This window comes from Magnolia sinica, chromosome 4 (assembly GCF_029962835.1).
Source record: "Magnolia sinica isolate HGM2019 chromosome 4, MsV1, whole genome shotgun sequence".
In the NCBI taxonomy this organism is placed as follows: Eukaryota; Viridiplantae; Streptophyta; class Magnoliopsida; order Magnoliales; family Magnoliaceae; genus Magnolia; species Magnolia sinica.
This window is the reverse complement of record NC_080576.1, coordinates 59,746,823-59,773,413: the sequence shown is the minus strand read 5'-3', so window position 1 is coordinate 59,773,413 and position 26,591 is coordinate 59,746,823. Positions and strand designations below refer to the sequence as shown.

At 39.2% G+C, this 26,591-nt stretch overlaps 1 protein-coding gene across 1 annotated transcript in view; it reads right to left on the bottom strand.

Annotated features, from left to right (window-relative positions):
- The window catches only part of LOC131244154 (uncharacterized), a 157,626-nt gene that overhangs the window by 3,197 nt on the left and 127,838 nt on the right, over positions 1 to 26,591 (bottom strand). The window contains 3 exon segments of the mRNA XM_058243803.1: positions 8,254 to 8,502; positions 11,948 to 12,111; positions 12,983 to 13,288. Of these exon segments, the coding sequence (XP_058099786.1) occupies positions 8,254 to 8,502; positions 11,948 to 12,111; positions 12,983 to 13,288 (719 nt within the window).

Below are 26,591 nucleotides of genomic sequence, written 5' to 3'. Positions count from 1 at the left end.
GAACAGATCTTAAACCCAAACGCCTAACTGCCGCATAAGAAATAAGAGAAGTAGTGGACCCTGTATCCACTAGCACAGAAACGGGAATACCTTCAATATGCGCTGTCACCTCAAAGGACCTCGGCACCAAGTCAGACATAGTTGAAAGCGCATGAACACGAGCCTGCTGCGACGATTCGGCGGAGGAACCATGGGCCGATGAGGTGGCCTGAAACCAGGAACTACTGAAGGATGGATGAGCTGGCGCTGATCGAAGAGGAGGAGGAGAAATAACCGGAGGCATCGGACGGCTAACCCTCTGCGGTGGAGTAAAACCACCTGCTCGCATACGGGAAAAGCAGAAACGGTCCAAGTGCCCCACCTTCCCACAATAAGAACATCTCAGATCAGCTCTCATCTGCTGAGCGGGCGGCGCTGAACGCCTAGGAGGAGAATCAACACGCGGCCTCTTGCCAAGGAAAGGTGCACCCTGAAAATCCGGTCGCGGCCTAGGAGGCATCGGTGCTCGCATGCGGGACGCTCTATCTCCGTCCTGCTCTGCTCGCAAGGACATGCTCACTAGCTCCGCATATGAAGAAATGCTGGCACAGCAAATCTTCGATCGGATCTCAGGTCTCAATCCCTCAGAGAAACGCCTCATCCTCATCGGCTGATCACCCAGAATCAAGGGCACATACCGACATAGCTCAGTGAACCGGTTCTCATACTCCGTCACCAACAACCCTCCTGGCGGAGGCGAAGGAACTCACTCTCCTTCTCATGTCGGTACGGCACCGAAATACTTCTCGTGGAAGCGCGCCTCAAACGCCTGCCACGACCACACGAAGTCCTCCTCGACAGTGCGAAGCACACTGTCCCACCACAAACTGGCCTCCTTCTCAAACATGAAGGTGGCAAGCTCAACCTGCTCGACCTCAGAGCAGTGCAACGGCCTCAGCATCTTAGAGATGCGGTCAATCCAATACTCGGCCTCCTCGGGTCTATGAGAACCCGCAAAAGTAGGAGGTCGCAAGCGCTGGAATCGCTCGAATGTGCCGCTGACACTAACACTGGCACTGGCACTCCCAGATGGAGGCATAGGTGAAACAGGTGGAGTCGCCCCTACTGACTGAGCAAAGATGCCAGCCATGGAGGAGAGGAACTCCTGCTGCTGCTGCTGAAACTGCTGCTGCTGCATCAACAACATCATCTGCTCAAACCTATCAACCGGTGAAGTAGAAGAAGGTGCATGGCTCGGCTCAGGAACCGAGGGTGTGACTGGAGGAGCCATAGGTGTCGACCCAACACCAGCACGAGATGGACCCGCCTGTGGATCTGACTGGCTATCGCTCAAGGGAGGAACCCCAGCAAGCGACTCAATCAGAGAAAGACGGGCCGAAGTCTTCGAACCCTTAGGAGGCATCCCTACATTAAATCAAAGGATGCAACCTGTCAGATTCTAAGTCACATAATCCATCCACACAACAACAACACAGCACAACTCCAAAAACAAACAACATGCATTCCATTAACCAAAATCGTCGCAATACAAGTAGTGCAGCAATACATGAATCACGACTAGGAAAGCATGAAAACAACAACATCTAACACTTCAAACAACCACAACAACTACAACCACTAACAGCTACCACACTACAACAACTCCAACTACAAGCCAACAACGGCTACACACAAAAGAAAAACACAACAAAGCAAAGACGGCCACGACGATGCTACTCGTCGGAATCAGGAGATGGAGGCGGAGCACCCTTATCCTGCAAGCAACACAGGATAGACTTCAAAGTCCGGGACATCTTCTTGAACTTGTGCTTAACCAAGCCTCGAAGATCAACCATCTCCTGGCGTAAAGCAGCTTGCCCTTCTTCAAGCCGTGTAAGACGGGCATCTCTGGCAACCTGCTCTGCGCCCTGCTCTGGCACCACAGGAGGAGAGCTATCACTCGAATCCTGTGCCTCAATCTCTTCCTCGTCTTGCTCTGCTTCTTCCTCAGACTCCGCACCGCCTTCAGCATAACTCTCATCATCACCACTCTCAGACCCGGCCTCACCCTCAGAGGCAAGCCGACCAGAACCAACCTCCATCAGCTTAAGGGTCCTCAAGTTGATATAGCGAACAGGGACCGGCTTCTCAGCTCCAAGCCTATAGCCGAACTCATGTGCGATCTTGCAAATAAGGCGGCCAAAGGGAAGAGACTCGGTCCGTCTACTCGAACGAGCGATGAGAATAATCTGACGCAGGACGTACGTCGGCACACACAACTTCGCATCCTGCCCCACCTGATATAGAAAATCTACCATCAGGCGCGTACACTCGCTGCGGTTGCTCCACCTTGGATATACATTGAACGTAAAGATGTGGTGAAGCAAACGGAAGTCGTCCGTCATGAAAGAAGCCAGAAGACTCCTATTCGGCTGCCATTCAACCAGACGACCACACAAGGATCGGGTGCGACGATCCCTCTCGCGCACACTGTCCACATTCTTCTCGCTGGCATGTACTTCCCCAAGTGGCACCTTCAAGAGTCGGGATATCAAAGCAACATTGACAATTCCAACTCGACCGCTACCACAGGGAATCTTGAACTGCAGAGGATCCAGCGAAGGCTCCAGAATGTTGGCATAAAAGGCCCGAACAGTGCTAGCATTCGCGCGATACTCGCCTTCGAACAAGGGACCCCAACCGGCCCCTTCTAGGCGCTCCAACAAAAAGAACTCTCCAAAGAGCCGCGGATCAACATGAGCCTCAAAAAGGACTCTACGCCCCTCATAGACTCCATGCGACAATTCCGCCAACAAGGTCCTACTGACAGGAGCTCGAGGATCGAGGTCCCGCTTCGTCTGGAACTCGCGCGTGGCGGACGTGCTAGCGGCGGCACCTCTCGGCCTCCGTGCACGGGTTGGGCGGCTCGGCCCGGCTTCATCCACGGGCGCTCTCTTCTTCCCCATCAAGGAAAGAAGGGAAGAAATGGAAAAGATGGCCGTCACAATCTCAAAGAGGGCCATGAGAAATGAGAGAAAGAGAGAAATAGGAAGATGGTGAAGCTTCCACACAACTATGAGCCAAAAAGGGAATGAAAGGGCTCAAATGAGAGGGAAAGATGGAGAAATCAGCAATGGAATGGAAGATTTGAGAATGGAGTGATGGGTTTGCACGAAAATGGGAGGAAGATGAAGATTTGGGAGAGATTTGGGAGAGTTTGGAGAGGTTTTGGGAGAAAAGGAAAGCTTGGAGGTGGGTGTTGTGAAGGAAGGAAGTAAATGGAAGGGTTTTAAAATGAAAACCGTGGAGGGGTGGGCCACATTGAGCCTAGGGACGATCGGCCCGCGTCGGCCCGGCCCGCCTGGCCCGCCGACCGACGATCCCTCGCCGAACCGGCGATGACATCACCGGTCTCTGGACATATCGGAGATGCCTCGCCGATTTGGCGAGGTCCTCCTGGTCCTCCTTGGTCCAAATGATGTGGTTCCCCCCCTGGGTCGCACAGAAAATGCCCCGATTGGCCCCTTGTGTAGTTTGAAGCCTATCGGGTCATTCTGACAGAAATCTAGTTCAACCGGCGATTTCTGGAAGGTTTAAAGATGAATAATGGGAAGATAGACCATCTACACTCATTAATAGAGGGTCTAGGAAAGATTTCGGGTCGCTGTGTGTGATCAGGTAGGAGTACAGACTCGATCTCGGCAAAGGTTTTCAGGAAACTTTCGCCGATAGAAACTACGGAGCACAAACACAAAGCGATGATAGACCCGTACCCAATTATACTATAGTGGCGACAACGTGCGGTGTGTGACCATAACCCAGGTCTGGTTTAATCCAGATCATGCTTTGATACCAACTTGTAACGCCCTGAAATTCGGGGGTCGAGCATAACTCAGCTCCCGAGTTCCAAAACATCACTTATGCAACATAATTAATGAATGATGTATGTTGACTGTATTAGCACATAAACATGGGATAGATTAAGCCAAAACGCAGATATGATTCAGGGATAAGTGAATAAAGCAAGCGGAAGACTTATAGTAAAATATGTGTGCAAGTGTAAGTCCCTGAATTACATATACAACCAGATCGTGTAAAAGTGTTCTTTAACAAAATTATAAGTACAAGTTACATCATTTCAGTCCCCAAAATATCCCAGGAATCCCGCGCATCAGACCGAGGCTCGCTAGAACCCGTCTGAAAACTGCATATAGGAGAAGGCAGCCTCGTCGTCATCCAGCTCCCGCTCTGCCTCAGACGTCGCATCCACATCTGCAACATCAGGGCCTAAGACAGAGTCTGGTGGGTGTGTAACACCGCCCCAGAAACGTGGGAGTGAGTGATCAACTCAGTGGAACAATAAGGCACTGGTTAACATGTTATCAGTTCAATCAAACAGTAATGATAAAGCAGGATAAGTAATTAAATCCTAAGTACTCTTGTTAATGCAAGTATGAATGCAATATGATGCGTGCCCTCACGCGTACACCCTCAGCGTCTTCATCTTACGTTACGCATGACATCGCCTCAAAGTGCGCCACATCTACAAAGCACATGCAAATGCGGTGCATGGATATGATTACCAAGTTGTTATTAGTCCATTTCACACAACAGGATTGGGAAGCTAAGATACCTTCCTCATATCACCATCCAAACAGTGATCCATACTAGGGTCGTCAATCCTAGACATCTCATACGACAATATGTTTGAGGTCGTAGCAAAGGGCTCGTCACCAATCAATGCACGCCTTTCATGCCCTTACTACCACAGATCAGCTCGTCACCTCCTTGCGGTATCCAGGTATGCTCGAGGTCACTACAAAGGGCTCGTCACCAATCAATGTAGGCCGACAAAGACGAATATAGTGTCCCATACCACCATAATCGGCTCACGAGTTAAGTTGCTCACTGGTCACTACGGGGAGGCTCGTCACCCCAGCGTAGGCCGACGGCTCGACCACGGTGTCCCATACCACCATGTCCGGCTCATGAGTCTTAGCGGATCGTGTACCATGGTTATTAGGATTTCACCGGTAAGTTCGGTACCCTAGATTCAAGCAGTAGCGTCCATACATGGTTAACATACATCGGACAATCGGGTTACTTGACGAACTCGACTAGCACGAGCGCACGTTGAATTGAACGACATAGAGTGCGCAAACACTCCGCGTGGCCAAACCACTGCCGCCAACTCTAATACGGCTCGGGTTCGTCTAATACGTCCTACGTGGCGAAAGCAATCTCAACCACGAATATAGGGTCAATTACCGATCTCCTGGACTAAGGCATAGTCCCAAATATCCTACACTACTACAGATATTCATAAGGAATGTAAAACAATAACGGAACAATAACTCAAATCATGTTACATACACATCTGAAGAATATCAACTTAACATAAATGTAAGCATAGGAATGCTTGAATTTAAATAACTTGGAATGTAAATGCATAAAGGAAATCATGCGCATCCATAGAAGTATTAAGAATCACTTCTCAACGCCCACACTTAGTGTAATCAATTACACTTAGGTCATTCATGCATTTCTACAAACACTTAGCATACAAGGAATAACATACATGACGTATGTTGGAATACATGTACTTAGACAATTCCCTTTACCAAGGAGTTGTCATACATGCATCTAGCATACATACATGACCAATAATCATGGCAAACACAAGTGCGTATTTTATACGTATACGGTACTTTATAAATACACTTAAAATACACAAATCTCAATATAGCACATGCATATCAGGAAAGCAATGTAAACATAACATTTGACATGTGAAATCTCATCCATAACAAGAATAAATCACTAACTGGGATTGAAAGCCTTGAAAACCATAACCTATACACTTAAAGTCCGCACCTTAAGCGAAGAAAGAACCGCCGAACTGATTTAGACGAGTTGTCTTCGTCAACGGCGCTAGAATACCCTAAAATAAGGATAGAAATGAGATACAACAACACCAAGTCTAATCTAAGCTCTAACACAGGTTAGGGTTAGGTTAACTTACCCCAAAAGAACTCAGAATCGTCAGAGGAACGATTCAAAGTAAAGGTTCAAAGGTGAAGAAGAACAAGGAAGAATCAAGATGATTCACCAACCAATCTCTCTCACTAACTCTCTCTTTTCCACTCTCTTTCCAAGCTAGGGTTAGAGAAAATTCGTATGGAAATGAGAGCTAGGGTTTAAGGACTATATATAGACCTTAAAATGATGGAAATAACCCCAGGGTCAAGGTATACTTAGGTTATAACCAAAGCACGCCTTTCTCGATCCAACGAAGCACTTCTGGTGGGCCTATAACCACGAAAGGTCGGACTTAAGCTCATTGACCATGGATCTAGGTCAGGCTGAGTTTTCGTACCGACCGGCTCTTCAGATCAGCCGTGGCGGACCACACTCAATTCAACGGTCACGGAATCTCGATCAGGTCCACAAGCACTAGGATATGCCTGGGCCAACCATCCTGATCAGAGGGTGAAATTGGGTCAGAATCCAACGGTCAGATAGCTTAAAATTGTCGCGCAAGCGACACGACTCAGATTTCATAAAAAGCTTATTAAATTCCAACCGTTCTCACACTCTTCACTCCGAGCTCAACCAAATCGACCCAGAACATCAGATCGACTTGATTTTCGAGGTGAAGATCAAGCCCAACTCGGTGACCGCAACAACCTAAGATCATCGCTATCGGACTTTCGACGCGCGGTCTAGGTCCGATCCAGATCTTCCAAAAATTCCCCAGAACAACTGGATTTAGCGATGGATCCCAGATTTCAGAGTAACGTAGCGCTCACTAATCTACACGTTTAGAGCCATGCAGATACAATTTAAAGTGATTGATACGAATTTCACAAGCAATCGAGTAAAGCACTAATTACCCCAAAACAACTACTTAAGGAAAGATAAGCACAAAAAATTCCAAGGTCGTTACATCTTGGCCTTTGGATGAAATATTGATTTAAATGTAAGATGGTTAATATTACTTTTCACAGTGTAAAGTTTCAGTTATGTCTCTTCTTTACCTTCCATTTTCTTCTTAACAAGAAAATCCATATTTACTAATATTCCCATTTTTCTATTTTTCAAAAGCATGAGTTCGAACTCTGAACTCATTGATGGGGTGTAAATAAAATAACACAGGAGAGAAATTATGGGGCCCTGTACATCAGTCGATGTGAATAGTATAGCACACTCCAAAAGTTGGCTGCCAAGAACCTATTTGTCTGTATAAAAAAGAAAACAACACATGCCATCACCACTCCCACATACAAGAAAAGGACCAGACCAGTACTAACAGTAGAGATGCACACACTAATATGAAATGATCAGATTTTTCTCTATTTTTTCCCTTCTCCATCATAAAACAAGCAGTTATTTCTTTGCGATAGGAATTTGGAAGTAAACAAAAATAAGGGTAAGCACTAGCAAAAAGAAAAAACAGAAGAAGAAGAACCATATACTCAGAAGCATGAAAAAGAACTACCAATCAGGCCATGAAAAAGAACTAGACCGAAGACCCATTTGTCTTTCAGAATCAGATTCTGAGTTGCTGGATGAATTTATCTTATATGTAAAATTTATCTCCCAAATTCAAATTAGAGCTTGGTGAATTTTTCCCTACCTAGATCCTTAGTTGTTTAATTTTCTTGTGTGTAAATTGCTAAATCTATCACCAAAAATCAGATTCTTCTTCTAGGTGATCAGATTTCTTTTGCCAAATGGTGTTGATTTTTGTGTCTTTCCCAACCTGATTCTATATGTGGATTTGTACGTATTTTTTGAAACCTGATTTTTTTTTCTACTGATCCATAGATAATACCATGTTGACTTTGAATCATCCAAGATCATATTTTTTTTCCCATTGAATTGTTCTCTGCACACATGCTAAATTTTAATTGAATTGTGAACGTCATTCACAGTAAACTTGCTGGCTTTGCTGAACTTTCAGGGCTCACCATATGTGTTGGATCACAAAGCTCCAACTAGTAGAAGTTTTTATCAATATTTGAACCATATATATAAATAACAAATGACATAATACAGATATTAAAGGCAAGAGAAAGGGAAAGAAAGTTCAGGCAAAGTCATCTTGCAACGAGGAAATTTACCTGTGTAAAAAATGTAATCAACTGTGCCAATGAAATCTCTAGTGCACTTTGTGAACTACGGTTCATTAGTCGTCGGGTCCATTTTCCTTCTTTGTTGCTCCAAACCAATTCCAACTCCCACCATCCTTACAAAGGATGAGTATGCACTGACCTGTAACAAACACATTGTCACAACTTGTGCAAAATAAGTGGGTGGTTCAAGGGAAGTGGCAGCAGGCTGAAGTTTTACCATTGGAAGTTGATGAATTAATTTGTTTGCAGGATGCAAGATTCCAAGCGTGTCTACTGTCAAGTCAGGATGCAACTCATCCACCTTCCCCATAGCCAGATGTTCATTCAACACTTGTGATGTAAAATTATACATTGGCAATTGCAAAGAATGCAAAGAAATCAATTGACACTGTGAATTGGAAAAATGAAAAATTGAAGATCATCTATTCTGAGATTCCACATAGAAAGCACACACCTTCCCAGCAATCAATTTAATCCTCATAATGCTAATAGTTTTACATGTACTTCCATGAATGACTTCGGAACCTTTTGCATTCTTTTTCAAATGATGGAAAGCTATTTCACCCTATGAACATTAAAATAATCTGAAAGAGATTGCTTGATCACAGTCAAATCCAACAATAAATAAAACATGCCACCAAATTTCATGGAATGGAATCATATACCTACTTTACACACAACAACACCCCTATATGAAGTGTAACTAGAGCACATTCCCTACTTCAATGTATTCAACTTTTGCAACATAAGCAAGTAAAAATCAAGCCACAAGTCAAACTAAAAAGAGTGCTCAACTAAGTTACAATTTAGGTGTGGCGGTAAGGATTTTTTTTCTTTTTCTTTTTTACTTTTTATGGCATTACTATGAGGGATTTACAAACTATTGTAGTAAATAAATGGAGATATGCTGTCTGTGACTCTACTTGCACATTAACATTACAATAACATATGAGCAACATTTGCAAGACAATTCATGAAGGTCTTGCAGGATACACTATGGTATTATTACCAACTCAATGATATCAACATGCACAAAAAATAACATAAACTATCTCAACCAGAAACAAAGTCACAATGCAATAACTTCCCAATCATTATACAAAGCATTGTTACATGATTAATCCCGAGAACAGCAAGGAAGAAAATGTGAGGGACCAGCTGAACAAGGGCATTGTACCTGATGACATTGATGTTCATTGCCTAGCAGGTCTAATTAAGGCCTGGTTTAGAGAGCCTCCTGCAGGAGTACTCCGAATGCCATTTCAAAGTCTTCCAGAAAGAAAAGTGGAAAAAAAAGGAAAAGAAAAGAAAAACCCACTTGAGTTCTTTGAAACCCGTACCATAAAGCTTGAGTTGTGTTTCAAGATCATGGCTCCCACTCGAATCACCTCCACTACTGCCATCGGGCTATTTATCAATCAACCGCCTCCTTTTCTTGGTCATCGCTTCTTCAAGAATTCAACTTATCAAATATCAAAATACTATCAAACAGATCTCAAACCAATTTCCAAAGAAAAGCAATGAAATCATCAATGAAAATAGAGAATTCTGCATAAAAAAACACTAAAAAAAATGAACTTTTTCTGTGGCACTCTTTCTTTGCACCAAGGCCACATCTCTTCTGGTAGCTTTCACGTCAAATTAATGTGTATGATAACCATCAGTAATTTTTCAGCAACGACCTAGAATAAGAAAGAAAGAACCAACATATAGAGGTGAAAGAGAAGGAATAAACATACACAAGTGTAAGACATGCAAAGTTGTAGGGTCTCTCCAATTACAGCTAGCAAATGTCTTCTTTGCACACACAACACAATTCGATAATGATATTCAGACAATCACTGTAAGAGTCTCTCCAATTACAGCTACAAGAACATTTGTGTCTAGGTCCCATAAAGTGACAATATCCTCTGCAACAATATAGCTAGAACAGAGCCATCGCCAGAAAATACAGCAGTTGTCATTGACCTTTTCTTGCATGGAAATCAAGTTCTCAATCAGAACGTGGACTAGAGCAGTCCAATCTCTGTCATTTTTGGCTCATTGCTCACCAATGTAGTGACAACCGGTGCACAGTCCCAATCACTATAAATAAATAGAAAACGAGATGTGAAAATCTTATTTAAGGCATGCATTTGTAAAACTAAAGATTTTACATATATTCCAACCATCCACATTCAAAAGAAAAGAAAAAAAGTTGCTAATTTTATGAAGTGACACATTTCATTACAGAGATTATCTGAAAATAAACAATTATAAATAAATAGAACATGAGATGTGAATATCTGAGCTAAGGCATGCATGTGTAGATCTAATGATTCTATGTGTACTCCAACCATCCACACTCAAAAGAAAAGAAAAGAAAAGAAAAATCTTCTCTTTTTTTTTGGCTGAATTTTATGAACTAACACCATTCATTTGAAAAATTAGCTGAAAATAAAATATAAAAACAATAGAAAATGAGATGCAAAAATCTGATCGAAGGCATGCATTTGTACATTTAATGATTCTACATGTATTCCAACCATCCACACTCAAAAGAAGAAGAAAAGAAATACTAATTTTGCTGAATTTTATGAATTGACACCATTCATTCCAAAAATTACTTGAAAATAGAAAGTTAACAAAAAATGAAAATGAGATGCAAAAAATTGAACTATGGCATGCATGTGTAGATTTAAAGATTCTACATGTATTCCAACCATCCACGCTCAAAAGAAAATAGAAGAAAAAGTTGACACTATTCATTACAGCTGACACTATCCATGTATTTTGTGAATTTCAGTCCATGTAAGATGAACAAACATCCCTTGTAATACGATGAGCCAAAAGAGCTCAAAACTACTCTACACATGATAGGAAAAGTGATAACAGGCGGGAAAAAGTTTCAGACCTTGAAGAAGGCTCCTTAGCTGACTCTTCGATCACCTAAGATGACTCAGACAAAGGTGTAGAGCTCTTGTCAGTATTTGGGCCATTTGTGAAGATTGCATTAAGCCCGAGACTCGCAGCAAAGCTTCCGAGACTCGCTCCAGTTCTCTCAGCTTCAGGGACATGAAGATGGTTTGGAATGATGACGTGTTTGTCTTAAAAATGCAAATCCTCTAGCTTCTTTTCCAGCTTCACTGTTACCTCTTGAGTCTGTAACTAGACGCAAATAGTGACTGGGAACTGACTTCTTAGTAGCCTTGATGCATAAATCAATCAAGCAAAACTCAATGACCTAAACTTGAATCAGCCGTATTTTCAAAGCACAATTTGACATGCCCGTGCAGCAAATGTTTATAAAAAGATCAACCATTGAAACCTTAGAAATGAGTTGTATATTCACATTTTGAACTTTATCTTGGCACATACAACTGAACAAGCAAAATAAATTCAAATCAGTGCAACCGCTTTTAGTGTACTATGAAGTCAGATTCTAAGGTTTTTTTTTTTTTTTTTTTTGAATGGTAGCTAGTAGCTAATAAGAAGTCAAAGAGTGAAGTTTTGTATGAAGGATATATATATATATATATATATATATATATATATATATATATATATATATATATATATATATATATAAATGAACGGATAGAAATTATAAACAGATTCGATACCTGAAAGTTGCAAAATGCAAATACAGTCTATTAGTTCTAATTCCAGAGCTTATCTGCAAGTTGCGTGCAAGTGATAATGGAGAGATCTATGAGCCTAGATGCAATATCCTGATACCTGCGGCCATCAATGGCAATTGTACACACATTAGTACTAAGATTTAGTGACTAAAATCATCCACTGAAAGAGTCATCATCCAAGATCATATCTAAGGCATAATCATAATAGGGAACCTGTCCTTGCAGTCCACATAAATTGAAGTCATCTTGTATATAATCCTCATCAACTTCACAAAGGAGCTCATTTCGTCTCAAGCCATAGAACCAAGAGATCCATGATGAATCATCTCCCTCAGAACAGCTAAGTTCTGTCTCTTCGTTGCCTGTCTCTGAGAGGTCTTTAAAATAAAAATAACCCAGTTCAGAAATTAGGATTCAGAGAAATAAAATAATGCAAAGATATAAGAAAAGATATACCCAGAACAAGTTGTTAGGAGAAAAGGCCTTTTATTTGAGACAAGCAAATGCATTGCAATGAATTTGAGACCATCCAAGTGCTAAAGCAAGCTTCAACAGTAACCAAGTACACCCACATCCCGTAGTTGATCCCAGCATTAGACTCATCATAGAGCAGGTTAGTAGAATTACTAGAAGCGACAAATGGTATCTTGGAGATATGTATATAACTAATACAACTATACAAAGATATTCTCTTTTGTGGACTAGTTCCATATCAATGAATAATACACACAACATTTACAATAGTGGATCAGATCAGAACGGGTGCCTTTAGCCACCTACCACAATTCAATATCATATCCTCAATCAGTCAACATTTTTTCCTTGCATTTTTTTTTGAAACAACACCTTTGGAAAAGATTGTTATCATTCATAATCCTTTTACAACAATAACACTTCAACATACAACATTATTCAAATAAAATTCATGCCTAAAAAATAGCTTATCCAATCTCATCTCCAGCAAATACAAATTCATGCCCACATATGGCTATATTCCAAGTTCCAACATCTTAAATGGTGGCTCACATATGTTGACTCATCACTACTACTAACTACTATGATGATCCACATTCTTACTCATGACTACATGCAATGGATGGCTGACAAGGATCATATCTAGGATCAAATGACAATTGACAGCACGATATGAAGCATCAAGCGATCTTATTCTTATTGCTACATCAATCTATAGGATCCTACCAAAATCTAAAAATCCCAAAATAAAGCTTAAATGGGGAATTTATCAACAATTGAGATGGCCTGCATTTTGCATGCTTGCAATCCCCAAATTGCATTGGCTTGCATCATTAAACATTAGGAACGTTTCAACTACTACCTTGTGAAGGGAGACTATGTCTTTAGATCTATGCAGCAAGCTCAAGCAAGTTATCAAGCACCACCTGTCTAGCAACTGAGTGCTATATGCAGCAAGCTGAAGCAAGGCATCAAGCACGGCCTTTCTAGTCAGTAATGCAGGAATAGCTCCCCTCTCCATCACAGTCAATGCCCCACATGCATTTGCAAACTTGAGAGCCCCTTTCAATCGATCTTCATCTTGAAGCAACAAAAAATCAGAAGCAAAGAAGAAAATCAATACAAAAAAAAATAATAATCATAATAATCTTGAGAGCCCCTCTCAATCGATCTTCATCCTTGCATAGAAATTTAATACAAAAATAGATTCATCATCACGTACCTAAGCAAAGAAGAAATTGCAATCAGATGATTGTTAAATGCCTGGAACTTCTAACCACCTGGGACTCCTAGGAGGATCAAGCAAACACGAACAGGGACGGTGGCTGCCGACGAAGGCTGTGGTCACAGGGGCTGCGGCTGGTGGATGAGCCGGGGCAGTGACGAGGGTTGGATGAAAGGGCTTTTGAAAACCCTAGCACGGAATGTGCTCACAGATCAATGTTGAGTTTGCGGCGAAAGGGGGTTTTGAAAACCCTAGCGAGAGAGACAGAGAGATTGGGAAACAGAGAGAGGGAAATGCGACTGAGTGATAGAGAGTGGATGAGGGAGTGCGAGAGATCGCGAGAGGGAGAGGGAAAGGGAGAGGGTCAGTGCGAGAGAGAGAGAGAGAGAGAGAGCGGGGGTTTTGGTTTTGGGAATTTGGGTGCGCGCGGGTGAGGAGTGCGGTTCGGGATTATTTTTAGGGGTGACGGACATCACCGTCTGGATTTTGTTTCAATTGTGGGGCCCACCGTTGTGTATTTTATCTATCCACTCCGTCGATTCATTTTAATGGCTCCTTTTTATGGTTTATTTAAAAAATGATTCAGATCTAATATTTAGGTGGACCACACCACATATTAACGATATAAATTTATTTTTTATTCTTTCTCATTGTGTGGTCCACTTAGACTTTTGATCTTTCTAATTTTTTATCCCATGGACTGAAATAATATTTCAAAATTGATGGACCGATTAGATAAAACAAATATATTACAATGGGCCCCATGAAGCCCCTTAAGCATAGTCAGTCTCTAATAAGGTCTTATGGGGAGGTATGCTTTAGCTACAGATTAAGTACGCTTTAGCTACGGATTAAATCCGTAGCTATTTAGCTACAGATTAAATCCGTAGCCATAGACCTCTATAGACCGCAGCCTTTGCTCATTTTTTTGGTTGTGATTGCTCTTTATCAAATCAGATTGGAATAGCAGAAATAAAATCAATTAAAATAAAGCTAAGGAAAGAGAATATTAAATAAGCACACTTAGCTTAGATGGAGCACAGAATTAACTCTCAGAAGTTCGACGAAGATTGGCTTGAATACTTTAATTAATTCGATGATTTCTTTTGAGATTCGTGCACTATTTATAAGTAAGAAGATCGGGTCTTCGACTGGTCTAGAGTGCTCTTCGACTAGTCGAAGCACTAACAGATATTTGAAAAATCCGGCGGGATTTGCTTTGACCGTTCTACGACTGGTCGTAGGTCCTGTAAATCTTCGCTGGACTTCGAGTCGAAGATTGTACGACTGGTCGAAGAGCAGTTGACACTGTTCCTACGACTGGTCGAACAGATTCCTCGACTAGTCGAAGGCTAACAGATTTTATCCGGAATTAGTAACAAACTCATGACTAGTCGAGGAATATCTTAGACTGGTCGAAGCAAGTCTAGGACTAGTCGAAGAAGGCCTAGGACTAGTCGAAGAGCAGACCAATCACATGTAAAATAAGCATTCGGTTTATGTATCCGAAATGACCTACTTCTAAGGTCAACCTATGGTCAATCAAACCTTAACCATGAAGTATGGACATTGAAACATTCAGAACTTGAGACCTTGAAGTATGAGCCTTGAAGTCTTGATGTAGATCAAACCTTGATGTAGCTCAATCTTGAAAGTGTACAAACTGCCTTGAACGCTTCTTGAAGTCTTGCAGCTTGAGTCTTGTCTTGTGAGCAGTTATTTCATTCAAGATTGATCCTTGTACTTGTGAGCAGTTCTTGTTGTGAGCTTAGCTTGTTCATGAATGTTGATCTTTGAAAGAGCTTCACTTAAGCAAGTTATATATAACATAATAGTGATTTTGTCATCACAAATTTGACAACAGACAGGGATAAAAACTATAGCACTTACAATCTCCCCCTTTGTCAAATTAGTGACAAAACACATAACCAAACAAAAGTAAAACAACTGGTTAATACCTGCAAATCAATATTCAATATTCAACATTCAACCAGTTTCATTCAATAAGATCAAACATATATTCCAAATCAAACATATACTCCCCTTGACTCCCCACTCCCCCTGTGTAACATAACCAATGCTACTCCTCTCATAATCACATTAAGATCAAACCATTCTCTCCCTTTTTATCACAATATGACAAAGGAGAACTAAATAAAGGAAGTCATGAGAGGAAACATGAGGAAGTAAGAGAGTATAGCAAAAGATTCATAGAGATACTCAAGATAGCATCACATATATCCAACATAAATATTACATCAAGAACAAATATCCAGCATAAAATCCAACTCAAACTCAAGCAAACAAGTGCGAAGTAATAAAGTTATTACAGAACAGAAGTCTCATAAAGACTAGTCAGAACTAGAACTTGATGAAGGAGCAGGAATAGAAGGGTCAAGTTGGTGCATGCCTTTGTTCAAGCGCCTAAGATATTTGCGCATGTACTTGAATTGCAAATCATGAGCCACAGACATGTTTTCTAACTTAACATTTATATCCTCAACTTTACCCTCTAATGCACTCAGACGTGCATCAACATCAGATGGTACAAAATCTGGATCATTTGCTGAGTCAGAATCCAGTTCCTCAAAAATGTCATCCATATTAATGTCAACACCAGCTTCTTCAGGACCACTACCACCACCACCACCTTGTTCAGGAAGCAGATCCAACTTCATCTTATTGATATTTGTATTATTGAAGATCAGATGATGGATAGGTGCTTCATCAACAGGCATATCGACTAACATATGAGTAGCCAATACAGTCATAAAATAGGCAAAAGGAATGTACTATGACCAGGATGGAGTCGAAACTGAATAATGAAATGACAGATTAAGGATGACAAACAAATCTGAGTACCATTTGAGATAGCATGGATAACACGAACCATAAATGAAGTCAAATCAAATTTATTACCTGAACGAGGATACAGATTAGACACAAAGATTCTGTGGAGAATTCTGTATTTGGGTAACAAATACCTTGCGGGGAGCACATTCCCTTTTTGAGTCCATTGAACATCCATATTGCACAAGTCTCTAGTGATCATGCGTTTTTCAGCCATTGAGGGTTTATCGGTTAAATTATGGATAAGAATACCCTCATCATTCACAGGAATTTTCATAAGGGCTGAAATTAAGTGACGATAAACGTCAAAAGGCCCTTCTCTTGTAGAAATTTGAAAGGTTAAATTATCCTGTGAAAATGCACTAATACATGTAAACATGGATTGGGCAATGGACCGGTATGCAGGCCCACCCCAATGCAATAAGTTAACCCAACCTACAGCTTCAAGCATAGGAAGGATGTTAAAAGGAGCAATATGATTGACATCAATAGGATGTTCAACGATAACATTACGTGATCTAATGTCCCTAACATATGATGGATCAAAGTTCGGCTCTAAGGATAAGAAAGAAGAAATGAGGAAGAAAGTGAAAAAATCCCCAATTTGAAGTGAACCCGTGTTCCACGACTGGTCGTGGGTATCTACGACCGGTCGTAGTACGACTGGTCGTGTATACTCACGACTGGTCGAATAAACCCAAAAAAAAATCAATTTTCTTACAATTTAAACAAAAATTGGAATTCAATCTAGCAAATATATACAATATTATACAAGAAGGTATAAATTATCAATTTAAAATGCACATGCCAAGATCAAATTTCATCTTTTTGAACCTGCTTTTATCAAGAGGTTTTGTGAAAATATCAGCACGTTGATCTTCAGTAGGAATATATTCTAGAGATATAACTTTTTCTTCTACTAATTCCCTTATATAATGAAATCTAATGTCAATATGCTTAGTACGAGAATGCTGAATAGGATTTTTTGAAATATTTATCGCACTGGAATTATCACAATGTAATAACATAGAATCCTGTTTAATTCCATAACCACTTAGCATTCGTTGCATCCAAACAAGCTGTGCTGCGATATACTCAGCTTCAGCTGTTGAAAGTGATATAGAATTTTGTTTCTTACTAAACCAGGAAACTAGATAATTTCCAATGTAAAAACAACCATCACTGGTTGATTTTCTATCATCTAGATTACCAGCCCAGTCAGCATCCGAGTACCCAGCTAATTGGACATTGGTTTCATGAGGATACCAGAGACCAAGATTTACAGTACTTGTGACATATCTAATAATTCGCTTGACAGCAATCAAGTGAGATTCTTTTGGATCAGATTGATATCTTGCGCAAATACCAAAACTTAGAGAAATATCAAGTCTACTAGTAGTTAAATATAACAAACTACCAATCATACTCCAATAAAGTTTTGAGTCAACATTTTTACCATTAGAGTCTTTTGATAGTTTTAGGGTAGTACTCATAGGAGTATCGAAATTCTTGCCATTCTCAAATCCAAATCTCTTGATTAGATTCAAGGCAATCTTAGATTGAGAAATGAATATTCCTTCAGGTTGTTGCTTTACTTGCAATCCAAGGAAATAAGTCAATTCCCCAACCATGCTCATTTCGAACTGTGATTTCATCAAATCTGCAAACTCAGTAGTCAAGTCAGTACAAGTTAATCCATAAATAATATCATCAACATAAATCTGCACCATTAAGATATGATCATTATGTTTCTTAACAAACAGAGTTTTATCAACAGATCCCATTTGAAAATTATGACTTAAAAGAAATTTCGTTAGTTTCTCATACCATGCCCTAGGTGCTTGTTTTAATCCATAAAGTGCCTTTTTAAGCCGATATACATGATCAGTATTTTTGGAATCTTCAAAACCCATTGGCTATTCAACATAGACTTTTTCATGTAAATCGCCATTTAGAAAAGCACTTTTCACATCCATCTGATAGATCTTTATCTTTCTAAAACATGCAATGGACATAAATAGTCTGATAGATTCAAGACGTGCTACTGGTGCAAAGGTTTCATCGAAATCAATCCCTTCAATTTGAGTATAACCTTGTACCACCAGTCTAGCCATGTTTCTAATTATATTTCCACATTCGTCAGACTTATTTTTTAAAATCCATTTTGTTCCAATGATGTGTTTATCTTTAGGTCTTGGTACGAGATACCAAACATCATTTCTTACGAATTGGTTGAGTTCATCTTGCATCGCAACAATCCAGTTCTCATCAGCCAGAGCTTCTTTTACGTTAGATGGTTTAATTTAGGATGTAAAACATACATAATTACATATATCCTCAAGTTGTCTACGGGTGCGAACATCGGTGAGAGGGTTTCCAAGAATTTGTGTGGTTGGATGATCTTTAACAGTCCTCAACTCAGAATCAATCTGATTCGATGAAGTATCAGGTTTATCAATGATTAGTACTTCATCATTATCTGAATTAGAAATTGGTGTGTTTAAGTGATCATCAATGACAACATTAATGGATTCTTGAATCACACCAGTCCTTTTGTTCAGAACTCTATAAGCTCGACTGTTTAAAGAATATCCTAGAAAAATACCTTCATCACTCTTCGTATCGAATTTTCCCAAATTTTCACGATCATGTAAAATATAGCACTTGCTGCCAAAAACTCGAAAGTATTTAACAGTAGGCTTTTTATTGAACCACAATTCGTAAGCCGTTTTATTATTATCTTTTCTAGTGTATACTCAGTTAATAATATAGCAAGCTGTGTTGACTGCTTCAGCCTAAAGATTTTTAGAGAGCTTCATGCTATTCAACATGACATTAGCCATTTCTTGAAGCACCCTATTCTTTCTTTCAACAACTCCATTTTGTTGTGGAGTTTTGGGAGCAGAGAATTCATGTAATATTCCTTGGTCGGTACAGAACTTCTCAAAATTGCTATTCTCTAATTCAGATCCATGATCACTACGAATTTTATTGATTTGAGAAGATTTTTCAGTTTGAATCCTTTTGAGAACTTTTCTTACTTCTTCAAGGGTTTCAGATTTGTCCCTTAAGAAGACTACCCATGTATATCTGGTAAAGTCATCAACTATTACAAGGATATACTTTTTACCACCATGACTTTCTGTTCTGGTAAGTCCTATCAGATCCATGTGGAGAAGTTCGAGTGGTCTAGATGTGGTATTTGAATTCACCTTTTTGTGTGAGTTCTTTGTTTGTTTGCCTATCTGGCACTCACCACATATTTTATCTAATTTTTGAAGTTTGGGTAAACCTCTTACAAGTTCTCGTTTGCTCAATCGATATAAATTTCGATAATGTACATGTCCAAGATGTTTGTGCCATAAATCAGTCTCGTCTGTATGGACCATGTAACATGTTTGATTAGATGAGCTGGATTCACTAATAATATAGCAATTTTCAGACGTTCTACGTCCAGTTAATATTACAGAACCCTTATTGTTTAGTATTTCACAGCTTTGATTAGAAAACCGAACATTATGGTTATTATCACATATTTGTGATATACTAAGCAAGTTGTGCTTTAGGCCTTCAACGTATAAAACATTTTTAAACACAGGAAGATTAAAAAGTTGAACCGTACCTTGGCCTATAATCTTGCAGTTGCTACCATCACCAAATGTGAATGAACCATCAGTCATATCTTTCAGATCGGTGAATAAAGCTTTGTCACCTGTCATATGCCTGGAGCATCCACTGTCTAGGTACCACTTTGAATGACTTGTTGCTTTGAAAGTAGTGTGAGCAACTAAGCAGGTGACTTTAGGAACCCATTTCATAACTGTTTTAGGTTTAGGAACATAGTTGGTCTTCTTTTGTGTACATTTGTAGGAATGACCTATAGAGTTAGATTTTAAGAGCTCCTTGAGTAAATCAACTATCTTTTCAGCTAGTGGATTTCGTTTCTGATTAAAGTTGAAATGGCTGTTTCTAGGTTTTTGAAAAGTTTTTGAATTTTTAGAAAAATCTTGATAAGTACTTTTCCCTTTTGAGTTTGAGGACTCTCCTTTAACAAACATAGGAGTATACTTTTGTTTAGGAGGTAAAATTTTATCATAGCCCAACCCGGATCGATCGCCATATTTTCTTAATCCGGATAAAAGTTTCTCTAACTTTGGATCACCTTGGGCATATTTCCATGTGTCCTTTAGACTCAGAAGAGAAGATACTTGAAAAGGCCAAGCTATATGTCCTAGAGGGGGGGTGAATAGGACAATGCCAAATAAAAACTTATAACAGCGGAATAATAAAGAAAATGATAGCCAAATTAAATAATAATGCAGGAAAGAAAAACAACCTCAAGATTCAGATCTTGAGAGGTTGATATAAACGTTATTCTAAGGACAACCTTACACCAAAAACAAAGTTTATGGTAGGACAACCTTATTTCTAGAAAGGTCTTTGTATCAAGTCTCAAATCGAAGAGGAATACAAAAATAAATATGAACTGAATTGAAATAACTTGTAATTAAAGATGTATTGTTCTAGGGACAGCCATACACCATAAAAATGGCAGGGCATCCTTGCTGGAACAACTTTCAAAATGAAATTGAAAATCAAGCTTATAAAGGAATAGCAGAAAGTAAATTCTAAGCTATTACAACATTCTCACAAAGCTTGAAATAATTACAACATTCACCACCATACATACATCCCACAAAAAGAATAAAAAAAATTAAAAGAATAAAATAAACAACCACAACACAAGGGTTTATAGTGGTTCGCCTGTGTGTTCACCAACTGTTATCCAATAGCCACACAAAAAGCTACTCCACTCCTAATATCCTCACACAGGGGATATTAGCGTTCACTAAAGATAGGTTTTCCCAGGTTCACCCAAAACCCTTACAATTGTGTCTTTATATGTGGGCTTACACAATTAAAAAAAAACCCCACTTCTGAGTTTTCCTGGCTTTCCTCAGATAACCAAAATAACAAGATTTTTCCGCAAATCTTGAAAGAAACCAAAATAATAGAAAGGAATTTACAATATGTAAAATACCGAATATCTTCTTCGTTGTAGCACCCGGTAGAACCAAATCCGAGTAGATGATTGAATGTCCAAGTTCAATGTCCAAGATCGATTACAATGGTTCTAATTCTAATAGATTTTAAATTAAACCAAATAGGGCTTGCCTTAATTGATTTTGATTCCAAAGAAAGGGAATAACAATTCCTCTTTATCAAATCAGATTGGAATATAAGAAACAAAATCAATTAAAATAAAGCTAAGGAAAGAAGATATTAAATAAGCACACTTAGCTTAGATGGAGCGCAGAATTATCTCTCAGAAGTTCGACGAAGATTGGCTTGAATACTATAATTAAATCGATGATTTCTTCTGAGATTCGTGCTCTATTTATAGGTGAAAAGATCAGGTCTTCGACTGGTCTAGAGTGCTCTACGACTAGTCGAAGCTCTAACAGATATTTGAAAGATTAGGCGGGATAAGCGCAGACCGTTCTACGACTGGTCGTAGCCCTCCTACGACTGGTCGTAGGTCACCTACGACTGGTCGTAGGTTTCCTTCGACTGGTCGTAGGTCCTGCAAAAGTTCGCTGGACTTCGAGTCGTAGATTCTACGACTGGTCGAAGATGCAGAAACACTGTTCCTACGACTGGTCGAACAGATTCCAGGACTAGTCGAAGGCTAACAGATTTTATCCGGAATTTGTAACAAACTTACGACTGGTCGAGGATTTTCTTAGACTGGTCGAAGCAAGTCTAGGACTAGTCGAAGCAGACCTAAGACTGGTCGAAGAACAGACCAATCACATGTAAAATAACATTCGGCTTATGTATCCGAAATGACCTACTTCTAAGGTCATCCTATGGTCAAACAAACCTCAATCATGAAGTATGGACATTGAAACAAGAGACCATGAAGAATGAGCCTTGAAGTCTTGATGTAGACTAAACCTTGAAGTAGCTCAATCATGAAAGTGGCTTGAGTTTCAGCTTGAGTCTTGAGTTCAGCTTGACTTTCAACTTGAGTCTTGAGTTCAGCTTGACTTTCAACTTGAGTCTTGAGTTCAGCTTGAGTCTTGCCTTGTACTTTCTTTTTCTTTTCAGCTTGAGTCTTGTGAGCAGTTCTTGCATTCAAGAGTCTTGTCTTGTGATCAGTTCTTTCATTCAAGATCCTGAGTCTTGTACTTGAGAGCTTTGCTTGATTATGAATGTTGATCCTTGAGAGAGCTTCACTTATGCAAGTTATGTATAACAGAGTATAATAGTGATTTTGGCACTACAAATTTGACAACAAACAGGGATATAAACTATAGCACTTACAATACTTCAGTTTTAAGATTCTCAATTTCAGATTTTAAATCAATAATTAGTAAGTTTTTGAATTCCAAATCGCATTTTGATTTTTCAAAACAATTTGAAATTTGTGATTTTTCTAAGACAAGTGAATCAAAACAATTTTTGAGTTTAGAAAACTTTTCTTTTTGAAGTTTAAGTTTGACAGCAATTTTACAACTTTCCTTATATAGGGCATTGTAAGCGTCTTGAAGATCATCTTCATTTTCACATTCACTATTCAGATTTTCTTCACTTGTAGAGTCATTATCTGAAAATGTGAATTTGGCTAGAGTCATAAGAGCTTTAACCTCATTGCTCGACTTAGTTTCAGAATCTTCTGATTCAGAAGAACCTTCAGAATCAGATGATTCATCCCATGTAGCCAACATACCCTTCTTCTTGGGTTTGTCCCTTTTAGGACATCTATTTGCTAAGTGCCCATATTCTAGACAGTTGTAACATTGACTATCTTTCAAAGATTTTTGAGATTTGGGTCTAAACTTCTTTTTGTCATTTGATTTTTGAAAATCAACCCTTTTCTTGCTTTTGAAAATCTTGTAAAATTTTTTAGCTAAAAGAGCCATATCATCTTCTGAATCAGAATTTTCTTCTGAATTACATTTAGAAGATTTTAGTGCGATAGATTTTCCTTTAGGAGCTTTAAAGTTTAACTCGTAGGTTTGTAGTGAACCAACTAGTTCTTCTACCCTCATATTATCCGTATCACGAAGTTCCTGGATCGCAGTTACTTTAGAATTGAACCGTTCAGGAAGTGAGCGTAATATTTTTACACACACTTTACTTTCTGGGATTTTGTCGCCAAGACCCCACATTGAGTTTACAATGTCATTCAATCTAGTGTAAAAGTCCATAAACATTTCATTTTCCTCCATATGAATTTCTTCAAATCTGGTTATGAGGAGTTGGACTTTAGATTTTTTGACAATTGTAGTACCCTCGTGTGTCATTTCTAATATATCCCAAGCTTGCTTTGCAGTATCAGAAATGATTATTTTGAACTCATCCGGTGATAGTGCGCAAGTAATTGCATTTAGTGCTTTAGCATTTGCACTACTCTCACTTTTCTGAAGGGTGGTCCATTGGTAATATGGTGTGACTTTTATTGATTTTGAACCGTCAACCCCAGTAACTTCCATGATAGGAGGATTCCATTCAGTCACTGTGGCTTGCCACACATTTTCATCCATTGATTTGAGGAAGATCCTCATTCTGGCTTTCCAATAGGCATAGTTGGAGCCATCAAAGGGTGGAGGCCTTGTGACTGAAAGGCTATCAAAATTTGACATCTTAAATAGCTTAAATCGTTAGCTCAGGAATTAAATCTAAGAATAAAAGAAGAGCTATTAGGCTTTGATACCACTTGAAAAGGCCAAGCTACATGTCCTAGAGGGGGGGGTGAATAGGACAGTGCCAAATTAAAACTTATGACAGCGGAATTAAAATGAATATGATAGCCAAAGTAAATCACAATGCAGTAAATTAAAATAACCTCAAAATTCAGATCTTGAGAGGTTGATACAAACGCTGTTCTAAGGACAACCTTACACCAAAAACAGAGTTTATGGTAGGACAACCTTATTCCTAGAAAGATCTTTGTATCAAGTCTCAAACTAAAGAGGAAAAGAAAAATAAATATAAACTAAATTGAAATAACTTGTAATTAAAAATGTATTGTTCTAGGGACAGCCATACACCATAAAAATGGCAGGGCAACCTTGCTGGAATAACTTTCAAATGAAATTGAAAATCAAGTTGATAAAGGAATAGCAGAAAATAAATTCTAAGCTATTACAACATTCACCACCATACATACATCCCACAAAAGAATAAAAAATTAGAAGAATAAAACAATCAACCACAACACAAGGGTTTATAGTGGTTCGCCTGTGTGTTCACCAACTGTTAAACAACAGCCACACAAAAAGCTACTCCACTCCTAATATCCTCACACAGGGGATATTAGCGTTCACTAAAAATAGGTTTTCCCAGGTTCACCCAAAACCCTTACAATTGTGTCTTTATATGTGGGCTTACACAATTAAAAAACCTCACTTCTGAGTTTTCCTGGCTTTCCTCAGATAACCAATATAACAAGATTTTTCTGACAAATCTTGAAAGAAACCAAAATAATAGAAAAGAATTTACAATATGTAAAATACCTGAATATCTCCTTCGTTGTAGCAGCCCGGTAGAACCAAATCAAAGTAGATGATTGAATGTCCAAGTTCAATGTCCAGTACTCGATTACAATGATTCTAATTCTAATAGATTTTAAATTAAACCAAATAGGGCTTGCCTTAATTGATTTTGATTCCAAAGAAAGGGAATAACAATTGCTCTTTATCAAATCAGATTGGAATAGCAGAAACAAAATCAATTAAAATAAAGCTAAGGAAAGAGAATATTAAATAAGCACACTTAGCTTAGATGGAGCACAGAATTAACTCTCAGAAGTTCGACGAAGATTGGCTTGAATACTTTAATTAATTCGATGATTTCTTCTGAGATTTGTGCACTATTTATAAGTGAGAAGATCGGGTCTTCGACTGGTCTAGAGTGCTATTCGACTAGTCGAAGCACTAACAGATATTTGAAAAATCCGACGGGATTTGCTTTGACCGTTCTACGACTGGTCGTAGGTCTCCTACGACTGGTCGTAGGTCCTGCAAATCTTCGCTGGACTTCGAGTCGAAGATTGTACGACTGGTCGAAGATCAGTCGACACTGTTCCTACGACTGGTCGAACAGATTCCTAGACTAGTCGAAGGCTAACAGATTTTATCCGGAATTTGTAACAAACTCACGACTGGTCGAGGAATATCTTAGACTGGTCGAAGCAAGTCTAGGACTAGTCGAAGAAGGCCTAGGACTAGTCGAAGAACAGACCAATCACATGTAAAATAAACATTCGGTTTATGTATCCGAAATGACCTACTTCTAAGGTCAACCTATGGTCAATCAAACCTTAACCATGAAGTATGGACATTGAAACATTCAGAACTTGAGACCTTGAAGTATGAGCCTTGAAGTCTTGATGTAGATCAAACCTTGATATAGCTCAATCTTGAAAGTGTACAAACTGCCTTGAACGCTTCTTGAAGTCTTGCAGCTTGAGTCTTGTCTTGTGAGCAGTTATTTCATTCAAGATTGATCCTTGTACTTGTGAGCAGTTCTTGTTGTGAGCTTAGCTTGTTCATGAATGTTGATCTTTGAAAGAGCTTCACTTAAGCAAGTTATATATAACATAATAGTGATTTTGTCATCATAAATTTGACAACAGACAGGGATAAAAACTATAGCACTTACAATAATGACAAGCTTAAAAGGACAACATCATCCCTTACATCTAAAACACAAAAATTAAACAAATAGACTGAACATTTAGAACTGAAAATATGCATGTGAAAAAGGAAAATCGTAAACTGACATTAGATGCTAAAAAATCAAAACAATCTGTTGAACTTAGTGATAAGTTCTCCCAAAGTAATGAAAAACTAGAAAGACTCCTAGAAATGGGAAGAAATCAGAAGGATAGGAGAGGCTTGGGATATGAAGATTGCCAATCAAGCTCCCTTCTTACAGCACCTGTGACTAAGAAAAATGTTACATCTGGAAGTAACATAAGAAACACTCCTATTTGTCATTCATGTGGGTACTTGGGACATTACAAGTTTGAATGTCTTACATTTGGTCGGTCTCAATCCCCTTCTAGGTTGAACTTTTCTGTTAAATTCAAACCAACCAGAAGAGCAATATAGAATTCCAAGAGTCCTTCAAAATATACATCAAATGAAGGAAGGAAACATCTTACTCCACTTAAGATGACAAAAAACATAGAGGAGTTATCAAATCAGGTGGCTCAACTGAATCAAAAAACCAAAGAATTGATGAGACAAGGGAATCTGGTTCAATTGCTCGAAAAATCCAAACAGGCCCATGGTGAAA